The sequence below is a fragment of the Hylaeus volcanicus genome, chromosome 2 (genome assembly GCF_026283585.1).
Source record: "Hylaeus volcanicus isolate JK05 chromosome 2, UHH_iyHylVolc1.0_haploid, whole genome shotgun sequence".
NCBI lineage: Eukaryota > Metazoa > Arthropoda > Insecta > Hymenoptera > Colletidae > Hylaeus > Hylaeus volcanicus.
In genome coordinates this window covers 25,806,165-25,830,102 of record NC_071977.1, presented here as the reverse complement: position 1 = coordinate 25,830,102, position 23,938 = coordinate 25,806,165, and the positions used below count along the sequence as shown (strand labels likewise).

Genomic DNA, 23,938 nt, shown 5'->3' with positions numbered 1-23,938 from the left:
GTCCTTACAACCTAACGCATCGTTATCGAGATAAATCATTCCATAAATTGAAGCGATGATTGCAGGCCATTCGAGAAATGAATATTTCCCACTGATCTTGTAAACATTGCACGCGGGAGAGTGCGTCGCCATCGAGTTCAAGATAACGATACATTATAAAATACTGCGCACAATTGTTTCAACGTTTGAAGGAATCGCTGTCCGCGTGCCACGCAGCCACACGCACTCGCGCCAGGACTCTCCTATCCCATCCATCCAGAGTCGAGGGCTGAAAGCTGAGTCGGTGTACGCGGGCAAAGAGCGAAAGAGCCGAGATACGGCAAGGGTGTGGAGAGAGGATAGAAGGAGGAAGCCTAGATGGACCTGTGTGCGCGCTGGGCGAAACAGAGAGGAACAGGAAGACAGGAAAGAGCCGAGGGCGAGAGGAGAGGATGGCTTAACCCCGGTCTGTTTGCGAGGAGCAAATGGCGTTCTGCAGTTATTTTAAAATTCAGCTGGTGGCAGGGGGAGGAGGTGCGCGGATCGGATTAAAAAATCAGAGTGGAAGCTTGTTTCTCATGATAACAGCCAGCCGCCCCCGAGAGCGGGAACTGCTGCTTTCTACCCGATTTCGTCTCCCTGCCACCCGCCGCCGCGTGTCGAGTCCCTATATCTCTCTGCCTCTTCTGCGTCCACCTGTCTCCCTCCTACCCTCCCACAACCCCGACGGGGTTTCTCTGTCTTCTTTATACCCCTGCGTGGCGTTTTTCGGTCTCTTTCCCCCCGTTGAAGCGTCGCTTCTGCACGCTTCTCCCGATCCATCTCTCGCTCAGGCTCTCTCATCGGTATCGCTGCAGCCACCGCACCGGAGCATCGCGATCGTCGACAGGCTTTAAATACCCCGGCTGTACGGTCCCCGAGCCGCTCGAATATAGACCTGTCGCGTTATCTATATACAAATCGTATTATATACGCGTATATACGCAGCTACGCGCTCGCGCAACGCCTGCGATCAGCCTCTTTCCTCTCGCGCGAGAGAGCTAATCGCATCAGCCGATTGTTTCCATAGCGATTGCTAATCGGACCGTCCTCCAGTTCTCGCTTCGTCGTTGCCTTTGTTCCCCGTTGGCAACCCTCGCAGGGGCAGCCCTCGAACTCGAGCCGACGCTGCTGGACGTCAAGATGACTTTATTTTGACTGTTTCGCTCTTCCATTTGTATTTTGCCGAGCCAATCTTCGCTGAAATATATTTATCTCTTTATGTATGGACGGAGAATCGGAAACAAATTTGGGTTCGGATTGGAATTTTCCGAATGTCGTGCCACTGCTTCAACCATTCGTCGGTGATTGATTTCTTACGAACGATAGTTGTTTCATTAATTGGAAAACACCTGAGTTCTACCCTTTGAAGGTGATTGGAGACCTATCACTCGACACCGTCGTACACGTTTAAGGAAGCGGCTTTAAATCATCCCAATTTACGCGTAGCGAAGTTCTCCTGTTTCGTGTCCATTGGCAAGAAGATACACAACCATCCCCCGAGCACCAGAGGCGATCAACCATAAACGTCCACCGAAACGGCCATTTCTCGCGACCCTCTCTCGCACGGCGGTTAACATAAACACGTTTGTCAAGGCGTAGCCTTTAAGGGGGATAAAAACGGGGGTGAGTGACCATGGCCAGCTCGAAACGAGGCAGGTGTGCGGCTCGCGCGACTCCGCCCCTCGTTACCACTCGTAACTAGGGGTGATATCCGACTTCTTTCTACCCTCTCGCTCGTTCTTTCGTCGGCTGACGCGGCTCTTTCTCCCTCCGTCGCCGGGCGCACACCTTTCCAGGTAGGGTTGCGGGCTTCGCGCGCTTTTATCAACTCAAAGGTGCAGCCATTTTCGTTGACGTCGCCATCTTCCCCTTCTAGATACATGTGCACGCACACGATCTGGCACACGTGTCCGTACGTGTGGAGGTTCCTGTCTCGTGGTCGCGTTTCAGTTTAATCAACCGCGAAGCCACGCCAGCCTTCTGTGGTCTCTGTCATCAGCCCGTCCTCCTCCGCTTGTCTCGCTGCGCAGCCACGAGTCGTCGATCCTCAGGTATATTCGATCCGCGACCAATACGATCTGCTTAGCCAAATGTTTCGCTAGAACGTGTAGAAAATGATCGCCCAGAACGATTCAACCGAGCTTCGAGCTCCATTCGAATAGCCATTCGTTTGAGTAACGCGGTTAAAATATAGCTGAAAATTTCAACTACTTGGTTCTACTTACAATTAGAAATTTGTTTGGAGGATCGACGCTCTTCAACATATGTAGACAAAGTACTCGGTGGTCGATGTGAAAAAAGGGCCAGGCGTTTTTCCTTGTTCAATTCAGAGTTCTATCTAGTAAAATCTCTAGACGCGAAGATACCTAGGTCTACCCCATCGTCATCTACTGCATAACTGCACAGGGTCGAAAAGGGCCAGAGAGTTTATATTGGAATCGTGCAGCGTGTACGTATGTCGCATTAAGCTCTTGGAAAAGACGCGCGACGCGTCGCGAGTAAGTTTCGCGAGCGCGGTGACAGTCGGTTGTTCCACATCGCAACTTTATTACCAGTTGGTCGCAACGTGACAGATCGATCGTAAACTTCCTGTTGAGCGTGTGTTAAGCGTATCCCTGCTCACGTGTGCGAGAACTTTCGCCGGAGGTGAACACCGTCGGGTACACAATTCGTACGCGCACCCACACAAAGAGACTCGTCTGTTCCTCGACCCGAGCAGAGATTATACAATCTCTCGCCCTCTCTCAGTCGCCCCACCATCGAGGGTATGTAACGAAGTTTATACAATATAAAATGATACACGGCACGCTACTTTGTCATACGATCGTTTAAATTTATCTAGACTCTAGATTCTAGAGACACACCGGCCCCAGTGGTCCGCGATTAAAGTCAACCACCGCTGAATTATCGTTAACAGAGATTACTCCCGGCCCGTTGTTATGGCTGACTCGTGAAAATTTACAAAACCCGAATGATAGAGCGCGAGATCTATACCGGCGTGCACGTGTATCGTTCCTGGAGTTACACTTGTCATTATTCCGTCCTCACAATGCGTCATACGAGGAACCTTTATCGCTCGATAAAGAACGTGTACCGAGACCCGTGTCTGCGATGCATTGTTGCGGAGGAAGCCCGTTGGAAAACTGTCGGCGGACTCGTCGCAGTGGATGCTTGAAAGGAATCGTGGCGAAATGCTCGTAAGCGTCATGGGGGTGAGCGCCGTTTGCAAAGAAACGTTGATAGCGAATACGAGATAGAAATAAATAAAATTTCGTAAAAATCTCCCGGACTATTTCAAATAGATTGAAACGTACTTCACCTCGCACACATTGTCATTGGCGTGTACACAAACTACTCCAAAGTTCTCACGAGGATACTTTTTTCAATGCTATTTACAGTATCCAGAGACATGATTTAAATGATATAAATGTACATGTTCTCTAGGTTCGTACGAGAAAAATCTGTGCAATTGAACTGAGCAGTTTTACCAATGAGAAGTTAATGCTCAACCCGAGGTCCACGGCTCGTCAGTACGCAAAGTACGTTAAATGATTCAGCGATAAATCACGCGAGCCACGTGACAATTTTTTCCTTCCTGTCCCAGAATCCGTGCACGTGGTGTGACCTTTTCGACACGCGTTATCCGTAAAAGCGTTCGGCGCTGGCCTAACCACGATGCAAGAGCGAGTATCGAAAGACGAGGGGCGCGGCCGAGTCATTAAATCTTTGCGCGCACCCGACAGGACTAATCTGCCTCCATTAAGGCTAATGGGAAAAGCGCGAGACCGAGGAGGCGCGCTCGAAGATCTGCTGTCATCCGCATGTCCGAGAAGCCAGGGAAGAGGGAAAGTCGGTAGTGGTTGACGTCGATTGCGGTTTTGGTATGCAATGGTAGGTGTGCCATGAAAACTGCAAACGTCAATGTTAGGCCATTAACATTTGAGAAAAATAGTTTAAGTAATTAAAATCCAACGGAAGGTTTTCTTTATCCAAATTCTTTGATTCGATATCTATATACCTTCATATAATTTGGAAACCTAAGGAAAATAATTCCACTGAAGTCTACCGAGGAAATCATCGACTAAAAGTACCTACATGCTTCCCACCCCATACCAATTCCATTAAAATTAGTGCTCTTTCCCCAGCATGCCTCCGACTAACGAAAAACGCGTATCTCTGGCTTTTCACTCAGCCGGCGCGTCCCTCCGCAACCCTTGCCGCACACGCGGGCAAAAAGCACCCCAGCAGGACGAAAACCGGGTCATTAAATGGCCGTACATCATCGCCGGGACGTGACACATCCGTGAAGCAGAACGTTGCTGGAGCCCGACTCATTAGCCCTGGATATTCCCAGTTTGCGCCGGATCGAGAGAGAAAGACGGAGGGTAGGGGCGATTCCAAGTTTGACGAGCGAACGAGTCCTCCAGGGAACGTTATTCGTGGGGAATGAGTTTGTTACCTTTGTTGACTCTCGGAGATCGATAAAGCGATACAGTGATTCGTAAAGATGTGAATTTTTCTATCGCTGTTAGATATTTATTCTCATTTGGATTCAGATGCTACAGATAGCTAATAAGCCCTACTAATCGGTGAATAAATCGTGCGAAACGCAAGCCAAACACTTTGTATTAATTTGCAACGTAATTGCTACTTAAAGAGGAATCACTTTAACGCCAAGATCCGCCCCTACGACTATAACCTCGCAAATAAACACTTTCTTATCTTCCAGATCTCGTGTACGTCGATCGACAATCTCGTCAGATGAATCGGACGTTCCGTGATTCGATATGATTCCATTCCATTCGAAGACAGCAAATATTTGGCGTGGGCTTTCGGAAGGGGTTGGCAGCGCACTCGAAGCGTAAATCAAATAAGCGATCTTATCGTCGGGACGTACACCGCCTGTTGGCAACGCTAAATGGCCTACGATAGGATCACCGACGTATCGTTCCACGGGTTGGTAAATAATAGACACAATAACCCAGCTAGTAACTTTTCTCCGCCCCCTCAAAAGTACACGACTATCATTTCACAACCGTGTACTGAAGGGACATTCTGTACAAACAAAGAAAAAATATGTTTAATCTTATCGAATTCACCGGGGGAAAAAAAGATACAGCTATCGGCGGAAATCAATTCGATTGAGAGCCAATTTCTGTCGCGGCAAAAAGAGGCCCCCGCGAAGCAATAATTCGCATCCCGGGTAACTTGACACTGCGCGGGAAATGCACTTTCTAGTTAGAATTAACCCTTTAACCTATAACAACATGTGAGATTGATTCGTGGTACGGAATTTGAATCGAAGATAAAAAAACACGAGTCAGGTACGTCGTATGAAAGGACACAAGGAATTTTTATACTTGATTACGGCACGCACGATGCTACAGTAAATCGTAGGCCAAAGGATTAATTCTCAAAGAGGCTGTATTTTAGACCGATTCGAGTTCTCTTGAATCAGCGTAATTCAACTCGATATAAACCTAGCAAGCCCATTGATCGTGGCGATGCAAAAGTGACACGCAGGTGCGTCGTTGAGTAGACGGATCGACGATCGCTATTAAGATTCGCGGATGGACGTGACGTCCTTAAACGAGCTCGGATCTCGGAGCGCGTGCCGACACATCGGTCGTTGTACGGACACACTTAATAATACGTGTCGGACGATCGCGGAGGAAACGTTGCCGGACACATCGCGAGCCCACGTAAGAGGCCTGTGTTCGTACAACGAGTGACTCCGATACACCCAGGGCCGGTTGTTTCTTATTGTTTACCCTATATGTCCCCGGAAGCAGGGCCAATCCGCCGGAAAGACGAGACCGTTAACCCGCACGATCCCGAGACCTCGCGGCCGTGCATGCCAACTCTGCATTATTGGCTTTTTGTATGCTTATGTTAAGCGACCGCCACGCACGCTCGAGCATAATGCTCTCGGATCCTTGGCACACACCTATAGTCGATTTTCCACGCCGCTATCGGATCTATCTCTCGGCTTCCGTTCATCCGCTTTTCCAGGAGCTGCGAGGCCGGCTCAGGAGTGTAGACGCGAGGTATTCATCGAAAATAATAACTGGCAGCGTTGGTATTGCTGGTTTGGAGATTGGAAGGTTAATAAAATTGGTGCAGTTTGGACAAATTTGGAAAGACCATGCATGTGTTGTAAGTGAAGTGTCTGATTATTTTGTTAAACTAACTCTGAAGTATGAAGCAACGCAAAGACAAACATACACATGAATGCACAATTGTAATCGTACCAGTGCTTCATGTTGAAAGTTCGCTATACGAAATTTCATATTTTCTTGCATTCCTATATGCACAGAATTTGTTCGAAAGATCAATGGTACCGATGTCCCACGCGTAGAAGAAACCGTATCATAATTTACGACCAGAGAGCGTAAATGTCCACGAGACCCAATATGGAAATGACCACGAAATTCGTTCTTCCTTCTGATCTTGATCACACTAATTTTCCCCAGACACTGCTCGAATTCTAGATAAGCTCGAGTATGCATAGTTACTCGTATAGATACTCGTCTATGTAGCTTCTAACAATCCTGATGTAAAATTCGAATAAAATTCTCTCGCAACGTTGAAAAAGTTCTCGTATCTCGTGCGACACGGAGGAACGATTCTCGTGCCGTAGGTTTTATTATTCGCGGAGAAAAAAGCTTCGATAACGTATCGGTCGACCGCGACAAATAGTCGCGTGTGCAAATGATTCGCGAAAGGGACGAAAGAACGTCGCTTATCGTGTAAATGTTATGTTCCTCGCGTCTGACAACACGTCGCGGTTTCATTAGCATCGTGATACCAGCTACGACTCGTACATTCGTCGCTCGGAATAACGTTACTTTGGAATACATTTGAATACACCGGCGCAAAGGTGGCCATCTCCAATTTCTGATCAGAGTATCCCACTGACTCAAACAGAATTAAGAAGTTTATTTTATTTCCGGGAAAATATTCACTTCTAGTATCGAGATCTTGCTCCCTGTCTTCACTTCTCGTTGCCGATGCAAAAGTGATTTTCTCATCGATTACATTTTCCAACAGCTTACAATCGCATCCTTACATTTTGATGATCGTATTCGGAAGGTTGGAATAGACCACGCTTTTTTTCTTTTTTTAAATTCATACTGTACTTTCAAAATAATACACGGTGTTGAAAGTTACTCGCGATATTCCTGAACGAATGGATACCCTGCCTCGACCTGTGAATTGTTGTTTAATACCCCTCGACAACCACAATGGTTTTCACAGTCTATGACAATGTGAATTATGGAAACTGATAGCTTTACCTGAGTATACACTTGGTAACCATTTCACGTTAAAGATGTTAATTGTCACCTTTATGGGTACAACGATAAGACACCATGTGTAACGGCCGAGGCCATTTCAAACTGACTGTGTAGTTAAAAAGGGAAACGACAATGAAAATAAATTGCGAGTAATTTAGATATGCGCAGGAACAAGAGAGCCTCCTAGAGTTTGAATTGTAACAGTTTACCGTTACCCATGAACCCACCTGACTCGTCTGATATTCATTCCCAGCAAAATTAGAGTAAACGGCTAATTAATTATAGAGTCCACGCGACGATCGTTAGCGAAAAAGAAATCGTATGCATTAATCGCGTGGGAAACATGATTTATGAAGCTTCTGTGCAACAATTATTGGTAATTGATGTGCTCGATGTTCGGGTAATTCGAGTATGGTTTTTACACTTCACTATCTTACAGACTGATCGATGATGAAAATTGATTCTTGCTATATAAAACTGATTGAAAAATATGCAGTTTGCTCGTCTAAAAATTAATAAATAAATACGAAATTGGAATTTGCTAGCTCCGTACCAACCAATCCACGCTATGAGCATATGTCGATGTTCACAGGTTCACAGTGACGGTTCACAGTACTTTGATAGAATGAACTATCTACCCCCGCTCTTTGTTGTGACACTGGCAGGTGCATCCCCGATCTTCCGGTAATTGTTGCCGTCGCAGTTCCGGTTTGGACCGGCGGTAGGTCTCCGTAAAGGAAGACCCGGTGCGCGAAGCGACTAGACCGAATGGATGCTAAGCAAGCTGTAGTACCCGATCGCTTCCTTGCATACGAAGCAGTCTCCGCCGGAAGTGCGTCACGCGGCACCGTAGATTCCACGAGGTGACCGACGACGTCGACGTTTGCCGACCACCAGGTCGACTGGATACGTGACCACGGCCCGTGTTTCGTCGGACCAGATAACGAATGTTAGGTCTGGCTTATTTTACTCCTTTTTTACACTTTATCTTACGTTGATCTTCTAACATTTACACTTAATTTTGCTTTTCCTAAAGAGAGACATGCCAGTGACTAAACCGTCCATGTATCATTACTTGACGACAGACGTCGTAATCAAGCTGCCGATACATGTAACCTGCTCATGAAACTTTCATTTTATATTCTTCTTCATAACAAATACATTAATATCATCGCATATTTTTTCTTACTTAACGAAACATTTATTCGTGCTTCTTCACCCTGAACTGTTTTTGAACGAAAGCCATCAGAAATACAATTACCATCAGAATTACTTAAAAAAAAAAGTGATGGGAATTGCCGATACGTTGCCACGGTCACTTTATCGTCCCCAGATTAATTATGCTTGTCAGAAGGAAAACGTATACGTCAAGTGTACACTTTGTATATACCGAGAGCGATTTCTTCGAGTAGAGATCGTGGTACTGTGTTTACGAAATTCGAGCACGGAGATTACGGGGTTCATTTGCAGCCGCGGGTATCGCGTTTCCTGAGAAAGTAGCTATTTGGATTTGTGCAATCGGTTGCGGGCTGTCGTGACGAATCGCGTAGGGTAATCCAAGTCGCAAACGTGGGAAATTGTGAGGTTTTTAATGCTCTGATTTCCGCAGATTGCAACACTAATTTTGACCCTTGCATTACGTATTCATTATAGAAACCTAATTGTAATTAATCCCTGTAAATTTCGTAGAGGAAATTCTACGAGTTTGCTTAAAGAAATTTTGATCTAGGAGTATCTAATAAGGCTGTAGATTAAATCACCTGTTCCTTAATTTCAAAAGGAATTAATTTAAAGAAAGTGTTCGAGAGATGTCGCCTTATATTTTATTTTCATAATATATGATTCATCGAAGAGTAGAACTTTAAAACAAATGTTCTGTAATTTTAGTTACGGAATTTCGCTTTTAAGGAAGTAGAATACGAAAATGACAGCGTACGAAAACAGAGACCTCGAGTCATATCTCTATAACCATGTCCCCAAGTTGTTATTACGATACAACAACTCGTTAATGTAAATAGCGGCCTGTCGGCACATTTAGAGTTGTACATATACACATTTCGATCCTGTGACACGAACGGTATCGCACAATTGCATTCTAAACAGCTCTCCAATGGCGAAACCCACATGCTTACACCCAATCAGATTTGTAATAGTATCCAAGGTTACTGGTGAAAACTTTTTTCTTTCGCGCCATGATTTCACTCGTAATAATATTTTTAGCGTATCGATAATCACTTATTCAGTAAACATACCGAAGGCACATGAGCTCAAAGATTCGGCCACATGTGCCTTCGATAGCCTTGATTCTTCGGTCTGCAGGCTTCTTTATGCAACTTTTTCCGTATTCCCAGTCTCTGTTCATATCGTTCAACATATCGTCGATAACTCGTTCACGAATCGGCTCTGACACGTTCACGATCGAGAAGACGAAAAAAATGAAGCGTGTAAAAATTGAAAAGTCCAGTGACGCGGATATGATGACTAATTAGCGTGACTTTGATCCCACCTTCCTAGGCGATGGCGATGCTCCGAATTTCTAATCTCGACCGCGGCCGATATACGATTCCGATTTATCAAAACGGGAGAGACCTTTCACCGATCGCATCGTGACACGCGTTGACCGATTCTAGCGCGTTGCGCGAGAGTAAAAACACCCAAGGCGACAGTCCCGGGTCAACGGAGCGCTAATTTATTGGAATGTTTATGTGTTTCTCGCGCGCGTTATCAGGCCGTGTGGCGCGCGGGCACATCGACCACGACCGATCGAGAACAGAGAGTAAGTAAAAGGGGACCCGTTCCCCGTTATTGCCGCCATGAAGGCTTACGTACGTGAAAACAGGAGCGTAGATTCGGCGCGTGTGTCGTGGAGGCGAGAGATAATTTACAAAACCGACGAGAAAAACTTTCCGCGCGATGTCACATCGCGATGACTAATCCATCGAACGTTCGATTGGCGCTTCTCGCTGTGACGAAGCAAAAATGGGAAGGAAGCTAGCTATTGGGCATATAGATCACACCCGAGGAAGATAGTTTCCGTGGAACAAATTTTCGAGATGGTATGAAGGCCATCTTATTTTTTAGATGTCGTATCAGTTGATTCTTCACAATTCTTTGGTTCCTTGGAAAACGTTGATACCTTCAGAAATTCTTAGAGGTCTAAAATCGAAACTGTACTCAGCTTCTCGTTTTCTTAAACTCGCGATTCCTGTGTCGCGACGAATCGGAAAAATATTTTGAAAACTCACCCATTGAAGGGATAGCTGGCGAAAGCGGCGTCGTAAGGATGGTACACGGATGGATAAGGCCACGCTGCGGCGGCTCCAGCCCCGAGATTTTCCTTCAGATCAAGGCCAGCAGCCTGCAATCGAGATTATGTTTGTTAATTACACTCGTCAATTATACTTCTTAATAACACGACAGCGCGTTGCGCGGGCAATTAGCGCGGCGCATACAAGAAAGGCAGGAATTCCACGATGTTAGATTAGTCGCGAGGTCTTTAAAAAACGAATGAAATCGCATAACTCTCGTGCGACTGCAATCGCTATAAAAAAAAAAAAAAAAAAAAAAAAAACAAACAAACAAACATCAAAATGGTTGCTCGATGAATTCGCGACATTCTCCAATTTTATGGCTCTCGTCGAAATTAAATAAAAAAGGCGAAGACAGATTGAGCACGTTTCAACGTTGCTTTTAAATTTTCAGTGCTTATACGCTATGAATATTTTACTGGTCTGCAAGCATTACTTTGTTATTCTTTTATAGATTGTTACAGAACAGTTTAGCGTTAATAACGTATTATTATACGAAAGTGAAGTAGCAAAGCATACACATTAATATGTGCTCGAATACACGAGGTTGCTCGAGTCCGACTTCGAGCACTTAAGTCCTGCTAGTAAATAGTTTATATTTATCGAAAATAATGGATTCCACGATCATTTTCAACGTAAAAGGTCGTCCTCGACCATACCACAAAATTATTTCATCATCTCCAAAAGAGCAACTTTATCGTTTTCCCCAGCAGCAAGAATCGAGTTTGAAATTTGTTTTTAATTAACGTTACGTGTCGTCGATAAGCAAACCACCGCGATCGGCGCGCTCGCAGCGATCGATCGCCGGAAAAAAACCATTTTTCGAAGGATGTGGCGATTAATTGACGTCGTTTCGCCTGGCTGGATCTTTAATTCATCGCCGGTAATGAGAAAAATAGCTGGAAAAGCGGCGATAATAATAATTGGAATCAACGTGTGCCTGGTCTTGTTTGTTTCTCTAACCCGTAACCCCGTCTCCGTACGAGCGGCGTTTAAACTTCCATCAACCGGTAGAATAATAGAACCATAGAATCAGCCCGTCCCATACTCGTTACCTCGTATCGTTCTCTCTCGCCTCTTCTATATGCATTAGTCTTGCATTAATGGCATTAATTATACACCGTATTCGAATCGCGTAGTCATCGTCACCCGACTGTAATTAGCAGTCGAAAATAGTGGACGTTGCGCGGTGATCGTTCGAGGGAGAGTTCACGGATTTACCTCGATGGCGGAGTTGAGTAATGCGCGGAATAAAATTCTCCGGAAAAATGTAAAGCGTTCGGGAACACTAGGGAAAATTGCCGCTCGACGTTACCGCCGTGTTCGCGGTGTAATCGAACGAACGACTCTCGGCCCTCTTCGGTGGAAAAAGGCTAAAATAAATCTTCGCAAAAACGTTTAACGTTTTAAATTCTATTACATGCAAAATGACGACAAAGAAATGTTAGTGTATTATTATTTTTCACGCAACGACTTCATAGACAACGCAAAGAGCGTTCGCTTCGACGTGGAACAATTCCATAACCGCGAACGGAAATGGGCAAAAATGAGGAATCGATATTTCGGGAGCGACGTGGCGGAAATCGTGGGGGGTCGAGCGTAAACGTTGCCACTAAAAACGATACTTAACGACATTCTACGCGAATACCTACGGAGGTACTCCACCAGCGGGGACAACCTGTGCAATCTGCTGCCTCGTTACGAGGCTATACGCTCGTCCCTTAAGCTCGATCATAAAGAGCGACGATAACAGGCGAGTCTCGGCGACGGCTCGAACACGACAGTGTCCCACTGTTACCGCGGGACGGATTCATAAATTTACGCTTCGCGGCTATTTTCTTCGTGTATGCGCTTTGTGTGTGGTCCGATAACCTCTCCCGTTTGAACGAATACACGCGAACATCACCAACCTGGACCTTCAGCCGCGATAACATCTCGATTATTGTATAATGCATCGCGCATGCGCTCCAAGAAGCACCGCGAATTTCATCGAGGCCAGGGATCCGAAGATGGGCAATACTCGAACTCGACGAGCTTGATATCTGCTTAGAACAACGCGTTGGGCAATCGACGATCGCCCTCTTATCGCGGCGACGCAAGATAACCGGCCGATTCCGCGAGGCATCTCGAGGGGGCCTTCCAAATTGATTTCCTTTCCTTCGCGTTGAAAGGAGATTCTATTATTTAAAAACGGACGTTTGCTAAGGATGCGGTTGTCTTAGACAGCGACACCTTCGATAAGGTCAGGTGAACAAATTTGCCATTTTAACTTGCACGACGTTGTGAATATTTGTGGGAAGAGGTAAAAATACCAAGATCGAAACATGTTTGGAAGAAAGTGATGTTGGAGGGATGGGATGGATTCTCAGGGGTTGTAGCATGCGGGTACGCTACGGTACGGGCTTAACGATCCCGAGGTACCCGAGTTAGAAGGGGGCTAGTGGGCTAAGAAGTTAAAAATTGATGTAAATAATGTAAACGTGATATCGTCAATGATCTCTTCATAATAAAAAGGACAAAAATTTGATAATAACAAAAAATCGTCCCTGAAGAAGTTAAAGAAATCTGTCTAAATTAAATGATAGGTTTGATATTTTCAAACAAATGTTTCATTATAAATATCCAGATGAATGAACTTTACACTTGTATGTATTAACAATGAAATATTTATTTGAAAATAGCAAACCTATCATTTAATTTATACAGATTTCTTTAATAGACATAGAAGGTACGAATATCTATGGGACTGACTGTATGCGCAAGACTGGACTAATACGTACAACAATCAAATCTTCCTAAGATTATCTATCCGATAAACTATCTATTAAGCTGAAACTGGGATAAGATGGTGACCAATGTAATGGGAATGGCAATACAACTAGAACCCTGGTTGAATAGCAGGCATTTGTCTATCACCGAAATTTATCGCGACAGAAGCGGTAATGGAGCGAAAGCGATACCTCTTCGAGTCCTCGCGAATGCAGTAAAAGTAGCTTTTAAGACTGCCCGAGGAACGAGTGAAACACCTAGCGCACGAACGTACAGTGTGCCATTGCAGCGCACTGCGTTGACGTTTATTAGGCGGTAACGCTCGCGCGAGCCGTGATAGCATAATTAAACACAGCACAGCGAATCGGCAGGAATACTGCGAAGATCCGGTAGATAGAGAGCTTAGTTGGGAAATAATGCACGTGCCGCGCGGTTCTCCGCGCCATTAATTTGGGAAATCAATTCTCCGTTCGAATTATCTGTATCGCAGTCGTTGGGACTAGCTACCTCGCGAGTGTTATTATGCGCGTTATCGTCTCGTTGCTTGGAGTGTGATGCAAAATCAGAAATTTTATGGGATCCACGGTCCTTTATCTTAAAACGATGCCCGTCGAGCGTGCAGCGAAATGAATTACATGTTCGTTTTCTCTTTAGTTAATAAACGTGCCGTTTTTATCGCCAATTAGAGAGCGTGGGTAATAAGAAGAGGTGAGAAAATCGCGGCTACTATATGAATCGAAATTAGCTATGTACTGTATGAATGTAATTTCTTAAAAACATAAAGAATTTAAATATTTTTAGGTGATCCTGACATCCTATCTTGAAAGTTGGAAATGTTTCAAAGTAACATTTCTAATCCTCGGCACCGAGTTCGTTTCGATAAAGCAGCAGATTCCAATGCAACTTAATTTCACCCCCAGAAACGTATCTTTGCTTGCGTTGTTTAAACCCAACCATCCGTTTAAATTGCAAAAATGAAAGAAGACTTACCGTAGGCGTGTAGAAGGGTGCTTGCTCGGCACCCAGGCTCGGGAAGTACGCGGCCATGCCCTCGGAGGCGGCAGCCGCGGCCGCAGCCGCATACGGCGCGCTGTACATGGAGAGGGCGGCCGTCGGGAGGGCTCCAAGTCGCTGATAACCGCCGAGCAGCTCGTACTGGCAGGAGCATACCGTTTGGCCCGTCAACGGGTCCGTGAAGATCGGTCTTCCGGTGTCGCAACACCTTCCGGTCGGCGCCGGGCCGCCGGTCGTCGGCGGCGGGTGTCCTTGGGACGGACTGACCGAGGTGGTCGGGCTGCCTGGCGGCCGAACCACCGCGCTGGTCACCGCCATCCTCGCGTTCGACAGACCGGCAGCTACGCCCAGGGGATGATTCGTGGTCGTGCCTGCTACGCTCACCAGCGACGAACCGCTTGCGCTCAGGATTGCACCGGATACCGGCGAGGCCGAGGACGACGCCAACGACGAGCTCACTGTCACAGGACACTGGAACAATCATTTCATTCACGTTATTGGGAGCCAAGATCTAAATGTGACTTGCAAATCATCGGAATACGATGTACGCTTGGAGTATGACAGAGAGGAACGCACCTCAATCGTGTGGATAGAAAGTAATTAATGAGCACGATTTGATCTTCTTTGCCTCGCGGCACTAGCTAAAGGAAACAAGCTTATAAAATAATCTCAAACATTCACGGCACAGTGTAGCATAATATACACCAAGATGATTAAGAGTCGTTAATTTAATGCGCCGCATAAACGGTGTCCATTGTAATACTTTAATACGTCCCGTGGCACATGAGTCATTGATCGACCACGATGTTCGTTAGAAATGTACTCCCACGAATCTTAGTATAAGGTACAGGGAAAAGTAGATGAGCACGGTTAAAGGATTAAATTTAATCGTAAATAATGCAATGATGAATCAAGTTTTCCAAGGGGTGCGCAAATGTATAGACACCCTGTACTCCAAACAGGGCCTGGCACAATTCATAGTCGATGAAGCTGCCTTAATTGGACACTTAATTACGATCCATTGCAGCGCCTAGGCAATCTTAAAGCGTCAGCGCGATGAATGGTGATCATTGATTGTTTCATAAGCATCGCACTATTAACTCGAAGGTAAGCTCGAACAAAAGATTCACCGCTACCTCAAAGGCTCTCAGTTTAAAAATCACGTTGTACTATATCGACAAAATGGCGCTGGTGTTACACGGAGTAACAGTTGTACGGTTTTGTTCGTCTCTGGTCTAAGCAGGATACATTTCGTATTCCCTTTACATAACATCGGTATAAAATGCACGTTAGAGAGGGAGGTTAACGCTGGTGCACCGTTGAAAGCAAGATGTCGCGACGTTCAACGAAATTATTTTAAATAGAGGCTTACATCAACACTGTTTGCTTGAAACTGCCAGCGACTACGGGACCCTGAGCAAACAACCCTGAGCGCGGGTACGCTTATGTTCCAGGTCATCCACTCTCTCCCTCTTTACCTTCTCCCGTTACACGGTAACTACAGTCTCCATAATTTTTTTAGTTCATCGCAGACTTAATATTTACCTCACCCTCTCGACCCGTTTAGTCCAGTCCCCGATTTATGTTCGACATCGTGTTCGCGTGGAGAGACAGCTCCGAACGCGGTGGGTCGTGTCGCTGACAGTGGCGTAACTGGGCTGAGATCAAATTAGAACAAAGTGCTATCTTCCAGAAAAGAATAATTAACAAAATTTTCAAAACAATCCTGATTAGACGGCGCGATGAAATTTTCTTTATCAGAAATCTTTCATTTTCTGAATGTAAATATTCTCAGAGGCCTTTTAATCATTTTTACATATCAAGAGGGAGCATTGCTCGTCCAACACATCGCTACGAGCTTCTACACGATATCCGACTATCGTATTTGTTAAAAAATCGAGTGCTCTTCGAATTCAGCCGCTTGCGTGTTCGACACGCGTCGCACACCCTCGGTCGCGTCGTCGGGCGATTACAAAATCGGAAAACTCGTCGATGGTGTTTTTGCGTTTGCAGACATTAGCCAGGCAGCCGTGTAACACGCGTTAACGTCTCAGTCGACCGCGCTGGGTACACACAAGCGGTCCCATTAACATAGCCAAAGTTTGCTCACGAGGAGGCCACCAGCGACACGTCGAGAATTCGCTGACGACATCGCGCTCGCATCCCTTCAACCAGATCTGATGTTTTAATCGTCACTCGATCTCTCGTATCCCGCCGCGTTTACGCCGTCCCGATTGCATGGCCAGCTGAGACAGGCTCCAAAGTTTCTATTACGCTGCATCAAGCGAGTCGTCGACTTGGCTGGTCATGGCGACACGCTAGAGTCGATCGTTTGTAGAATTTGTCGACTCTGATGGCGACAAAATTAGCCGAGAGTCATTCATAGGTGTTTGAGAACCATGCTACTCATAGGTAGCATCGAGGAAGATGTTTGAAGGCGTCGCAGTATCGTTTGAAGAACCGATGTCGAATGTTCGATCGCGGTACATATCGAAAGACGCCATGGCAATTTTCCTACGATCGTACGATAAGATGGTTGTCTAATATTTACCCGTGCAATTTACATTTCAACGTGATTAGCTCTCGCCGGGTGGATATGTCTCGGGCAAAGATTGAATAACTCGCATTTAACTTACACGTAACCTACGCTTAATCTATGCCAGCGACTCGATTGTTTCCGATCAGCGAAACAATAAACGCCTCTGTAGCACCGATCGATCCCGATAATCGCTGCCAACGCATGGCAGCTGCGAAAGAACCACACCCAAACGCGACCCCCGGACTTTCCAGCAGCCTGAAAAGGCAGAGCAACTGCCGAGTCGAGGCATCCTCTCCCCCCTTCACAAAGAAGGTAAACCGAAAATCAGGCCCGTACATAATACCAGGGGGTCCTCATTAATTCCATATCAAACAGCACGGCTAAATAGATTAGCGGGTTGAGTGGCTTTCGCGCCCCCGGGGCCTAAACAAACCCCCGACGATCGTCCCCACAGGGTCGTGCGAGTCTCCCAACCATCAATCCGTCCCGCATCCATCCATCCATCTATCCATCCGTCTACCGCCTCGTTTCGATGGCCCCCGGAACACATTGTCGAAAGCCAGCCGCGCGCATTGTGTCGGGACGAAAAACGTGACCCACAGCGCATTATGGCATCGAGAGCCAGCGTTAATGCGTGTCCCGAATCCGCCACTTCCAGCTCCAACTGCTGCTGGATGACGATGGACACCCGTTATAACCGCGGGTTGCTCGACCGTTGGTTGGATCCAGAGGGAGAGAGATGGTGTGTCTCGATCGACGATAAAACTCGATACTGCGCTCGCGTCGCCCTTCGATCCTCGGCTCGGTAATGCGCGCGCGAGGATGTGTAAGCTATCGCGGCTTACACGACTGATATTTTAATCACGACCGCGGCGTTGGTCGCCGCGATCGATCGAACAGAGTTTGTCGACAGGTTCGGTTATGGGTCGATCGACCGATCCCCGTGAGGTTCGGGCCGCTAGAAGTCGAGAATGCCTTGTCACGAAGGTCGGCACTCGTAGGCAGGGCTTTATCGAAGCTAGAATTCTTCTAGTGGATGTCTGGACATCTGGAGGACGTTGGGAAGATTCACGGAAAGAGGTTTAGCTGCGATAGTTCGTATTCTCCAGGCACACTAGGTTCCCATCCAACGATCAACATTGCTCCAAAACACAAAATGGAGCAGCCTTGTAGAAACTCTCGTGTATCCCAGCCAACGATCGGTATCTATCCACGCTGCTTGCAAAGTGGAATAGAAGTTTCTAATGTCGTTTTTCTTCCCCGAAAGAGGCGCGAATTCCCAAAAAACCTCGATCGACGAACACCATCTCGAACACGAGGCGATTCCCAGCGGCAAGATTCAATGCCTCTGAGCAACACCGGGTGGGAGAGGAAGCGGTCGAAGAGCAACAACGACGCGGCAGATATACTGTGGCCGGCGGGCGTTCTCACCGGGAATCGTAAGATTCCACGGGTTCGCGAGAAAAGCAGAGGACGGGAGGCAAGAATGCGCTTCGGGGCTCAGGATCGGGCAAGGGGTTAAACGACGAAGCGTGTTGGCGAGTGTCCGCGGCCACGGGGGCCATAATTCAGTCCTAGGGGTCCAGGGAAGAAGCAGCCTGCGAGGTCCCTGAGTTACTCCACGCGATCCCATCGAGGTGTGCTGCGCACGCCTGGTTCGCAACCGTGCAAACTGCAAACCGACCTGGTCGGCAACTATATCACCCCGGCCCCGTGCCCGCTGCTCCCGTCGTCGCCTTTAAAGTAGCGTTTCAGAGGCGTCGTGCAGCCCCGCCAAACACCAGCCTCTTGCGTTGGTAGCGAGGCGAGAGATAATTATTCGTGCGCCGGGGGATCGATATATCGAAGCATTAGCCCGATACGTTGGCTCGTTTGTTCCCGCGTGCATGCTAATTGCCAGCGCCGCGATTTCACCTCAGAGGTGCGAGCAACCTGAAAACGGGAGTCAGCCCGTCGTCACGTACCGACGGACGCCTTACGATACGATTACTGCTTCTGCGAACTGCAGGGAATATCAAGCTGTACGTATCGGGAAGGTAGTACACGTTTTGAGAAGCCTTAACCGAGCTTCGTTCGACTGTTTCGGTTTCTGGAGAGAAACTTATCGAAATTATTTGAGCTATGGTATAGAGCCGGGATGGCCACCCGCGATCCGCGAGATTCATCACACTTTTACAAAATATATTTATTTTATAATGGCCAAAGTAGTGAAAACCAATGTATTAAAGAAGTACATTAATTTTGCATCCATATATTCATAAATTAACTGTCGAAATTATGAGAAAAAATTAACTTTGATTTTAAGTGAAAATCCTTGTTGCCCACATGTGGATTACGTGGCGGCCAATGTGTTAATGATGCGAATGTGAACTTACAGTTTCTGTATATACATACTTTGTCATTTCACGCAAGATTTATTCTGGTTTTACTCAAATATTCGAATGCCCATAACAACGCGAGAATATGCCTGTCCAATTTGAACCACGCGGTTGTAGACGGCGAGTAAGCTATTGCGCACCTAGATCACGCATCACGCGGCGCTGAGCATGCTCACGTGGGAAGTCCATCGCGTGGCTCCTTTCCCTTCCCGTGTCACATCTGAGAGAGAGAGAAAGGTTTCAGTTTGGAGCAGAGCGCTGAGTTGGACGGAGATACCTACACCGTCGAGAGGCGAGGATTCGAATTGAACGGAGCAGGGTAGCTAGCGCAGAGCTTGGCTTGGACATGCATGACATAAAGTGTAACACGCATACAAACGTACACGTAAGTTAACTAGTAAATGGAAATTTACATACTATTCTAACGATTTCTAATGCGATACAATGTTTGTATATTAGTCTTTCACGTAATCTTCAAAATTCTATTTTCGTTTTAAATCGAATTCACGATGAGAACCAAAGATGGAGCACCTTAAACAGTACCATGCTTATTAAGATTTCTCGACAGTTACATTTTATTCAATATACTCGCATACCACGCAATTTGAATATAATATCAAGCGATAGAGTGTGTAAAGCCTTACCATTCCTTCTTTATCTTACACACACCCTTCGAATCGCATCAAGCCCTTCTATTACCAAATCACGCTACAAAAACATTCTGAAAATACAGAAACTCGACGATTCCACGAATGCCCCAGCGAATTATCCACGAATCTCACAAAACGAGCATGGCAGGCGCTCGCAGTGAACACGCCGAAGGAAGTCTGGCGTCGAGTGACACCTTCTGCACGGGTTTGCAGAAAATTGTCTGCGATTCCGTTCACGGGCAAGGCCATTGGTAGGCTCGCATACCTGTGTCCGCTACACCACGAAAAACCGCCACGTATCGTACGCGCGACGAGTGGACGATGGATGATCGATGGACGTCGATCCTGGCCGTTGGAAAAAACTGGAAGTCCTCGGGTGGAAACGTTCGCGATCGAATGCCAGGACGTGCAGGCTAGAAACCAGTACTACTACGGTCGGGCATCAGATCCCGAGGTACACGCGTTTTATGACGCGATTTATATGCACAATGTAACAGTCGCGTCGACGTGGGAACACGTAACGTCGCGATCCCTTGCGCGTCGTTCTGTTCTTCTGGTTGCCCTGGGTAAGAACGTCCCCTCTATCCGCGGGCAAAGAGCCGCGAGTATCACGTGGGCAAGAGCACGGTAGAAAGGCACGCGATCGGGACGGTGGATTGACCAATGGGCTTTTTTGCCAACGATCGCGGCGGAAAGCGGTCTGTCGCTCGATCGTTCGAATTCATTGGCTTTCCATATTCAGCCACGGAAATCTCGTTGGCTTTAACGCGTTCATCTTCGCGAGATAAAAATCGAATCGAGACCGTCTTAAGGTAAACGGTCGTAGGAGTCACATTATCCTATACCTTCCTCTGTGAGGCGATTTTGGTGACTACTTGTAGGTGAAGTATTAAGTGCATGGATACATCATGGATGGATCTTTTTTTTAAATCAAATTCATTGTCTAGTAACTGGAATTCATCGAGGTATTTCCTCTTGTTTCTTCAATTTTTCGTTTAAAGGACAGCAAATGATAGTTGATGTTTATTAAAATTTAGATGAAACTTAGCGATTTGAGTACTGACGATATGTGAAGGTAAATGAAACGCGTCTGCATAAAAAGTCCGAAAACGCCGAGTCGCTGCTTAGGAAATCGCGGTTTCGGAACGTTGCGCAATCCGATGGATGTAAACGCGCGGAATGAAGGATATTCGATACTTGCAACTCTAGAATCGATTTTGTATCGAAACGAGTATAATCGATTCGACGAAGAGTCTTACAAAATCGACCGGTTAACTTCTCAAATCGTTTCTCTATAAACTCGACTCAGGAGTGGACACGAATTGCATTCTTCGATTTCGATACGAAGAAGTGCCATTTGCGCGGCGATCCAAGGTGGAGAGGAGATGGTCGAATGCGCGAACCAGAAGGACCTCCGTCGCGTTCACGATTTATAGATCCGAGAGAGAATCGGTTATCCTGTGGACACAGATGCGCCGGTGTTTGCACACGGAGCATTTGTCACGCGTGTCCTGGCGAGAAGAAAAGGGACCGGTCGTTTCGCTCTTTCTCTCGGTTTACGCTCGTCGATGATGCCCTCTTTGCAACGAGGCCCAGCCGAGTCAATATTGACTACAGACCAGATTGATGGACCTTCCGAACGTGTGTGTTTAGGCCTAGCGGCACTCACTTATGTTCCCACCCTGGTCTCGTTAGTCCCTGTTTAGCTCGACCATCCCTCCTCTTGCCGCTTAGGACGGAATCGTTCACGAGAAACTCGAAAGGTATAGTGGCTGGCCGCTCGTAAAGTCACTAGATATAGAAGACAACTACCGAGATTAGGATTGTATTAAACAGAGGGGAACACAGTTTTGGACCTCAAACGGTTGACAGTCTTATACGCGTGGGAATAGGATTACACCTTGAGATATATTGGAAAAATTATGGAGCTCAAACTTCTCAGTATTTCATTATGTGTCATTTTAAACATAGAGAAAGATACGCCAATTTTGAAGAAGAGTCTTGTCTTGCTACTAATTAAATGAGTACGTATCAACCGCATTGTATATTGTAATTCCTCCATTAATTAAAGGGTGGGATACAAAAATGAATTCCAGTCGTCAGTACAGACTACAGCTCTAGTGACTTTAGGCGCTCAGTGGTTGCGATGCCATAATTCCGACGGCGCTCGATCGAACCAACGAGGAACGGGGACCGTTCGGTCAGGAACGAACGCAAACGGAGCGCACGTTAACGACAGAATTTATTTTAAGGTCGGTCGATTCGTTTCTGCCGTGAAACGAACTACGTCTAGCCACCCCCGATAAATAGACCTACCTGGGCTGGCACTATTTAGCCAAAAACCTGAGTCGTGTTCTCTGGCCAACGCGCAGTGTTAACGAAACGATTCATTTTGATAAAGGTAGCGTCGCTTGCGAAAAAAGAAAATAGTTTCGTTGCACTGAAGTTAAATTTATGAATGACATCTAACAAAGCAAGGAAAAGTCGAATTATTTTCTTGCGATTGTCAGGAAAATTAAATAAAGCCTGAAATACAGTCGAACGGTTCGCACAATAAATGATTTCTGTTGAAATATTCCAATTGAAAAAAACAAGTCAATTAAGTAACTTATCAATATCGTCGAATTTGGCTAAACTTTCAAAGCCTATTGGGAAATACTTCAAGAGCGATTATTTAAATAACACATCGATTCGCAGCTTTATTTATCGATACGCGTAGGGTGTCGTCATTATCATCGACCAAATCTTCCGGTTGGTAAACAAACGGTGCAACAACAATTACGGAATGGAAACACGAATCAGCCGTAATTATCGATGGTGTGATTGAAAATATGAATCGTCGATCGCAAGCAAATTACACTTTGTTGCCAAAAGTTCTTGCGAAATCGTCGATACGGTAAACAAGCAACGGATTTAGCTCACGTATGTTTTCGCGAAACTTTGGCAGTTTCATTGAGACATTGAGAGAACGATCGGCCTTCGTATCGAGTATTTTTGTTTTTCCACGAAAAGTTTACCAATATGTAGTGTTTCTTCACGCGTGAAGAAAAGTAGATATAATTTGCAACTTTATACCACGGTGGTTCTATTCATAGGTCGAGGACACGATAGCAGACTCTATGAGCTGTTTATGTTGAATCTTATTGATAAAAGAAATTAAACAAACATCTTAAATCTAGAACCTCTACATCGTCGCGACGTGACCGGAAATGAAATCGTTTACGCGTTCTTTGATAACACTGTGATCGCATTCGCTGCCGCGTTATTAATTTATGAATGACATCCGAATTTTAATTTTCAGGAAATATCACGATTTCCAGGAACTCTACATTTCCGGGATATGTTTACAAAATCGGTTTACCAGCCGATGCGTTATCTTTCCAAACACCTGCACGATTAGAAATGCAATTGGAAAATCTGATAAAGCTTGAAATCGGTGGTTCTCACGAGGTATTCCTGGGATATCCGGTTGAATTAATTCGCTGCTCCTTACTAATCGGTACGACTCCCTCTGTGTCGCGAATCTAAGGGGTTGGAGACGTTATCGTGATCGTGGATCGGGTAAAGGGGGGCGGCAATCGCGTCGACGACTATGGAGAAGATCATCCAACGGAAAAGGTTTGCACGCGTTTCGACAAAAGCGAGACCAGCGACGGAGCAAGGATCGCCGTGGTCGGCATCGGACACCGAAGCTTCGCCGTAAAGCGATTAACGAGCATGAGTGGCGTTATCGGAATAGAACCGGTGACGATACAATGGCGCATCCGGCGTCATTTGCTAACGCCATCAGCCGAACGATAGCGGTGGTTGTTTCTCTACGCATTGTCGCGCGATATTTTTGTCCTCGTCGGCATAATCGTATTCTCCTTGGCGTATACGCTAACCCCCTCGTGTGCCTCCCACTCTATTTATTAAACATACACTGCAGCGCGGGGGCTCACGAACGTATTAACGCGATAACACT

The 23,938-nt window shown here is 46.2% G+C and overlaps 1 protein-coding gene across 1 annotated transcript in view; it reads right to left on the bottom strand.

The window, feature by feature from the left end:
• The window catches only part of LOC128872133 (iroquois-class homeodomain protein IRX-6-like), a 44,339-nt gene that overhangs the window by 6,394 nt on the left and 14,007 nt on the right, over positions 1-23,938 (bottom strand). Inside the window, exons 2-3 of the mRNA XM_054114524.1 lie at positions 14,384-14,878; positions 10,562-10,674 (exon numbers count right to left, since the gene is read on the bottom strand). Of these exons, the coding sequence (XP_053970499.1) occupies positions 10,562-10,674; positions 14,384-14,878 (608 nt within the window). The remainder of the gene's footprint in view (positions 1-10,561; positions 10,675-14,383; positions 14,879-23,938) is intronic.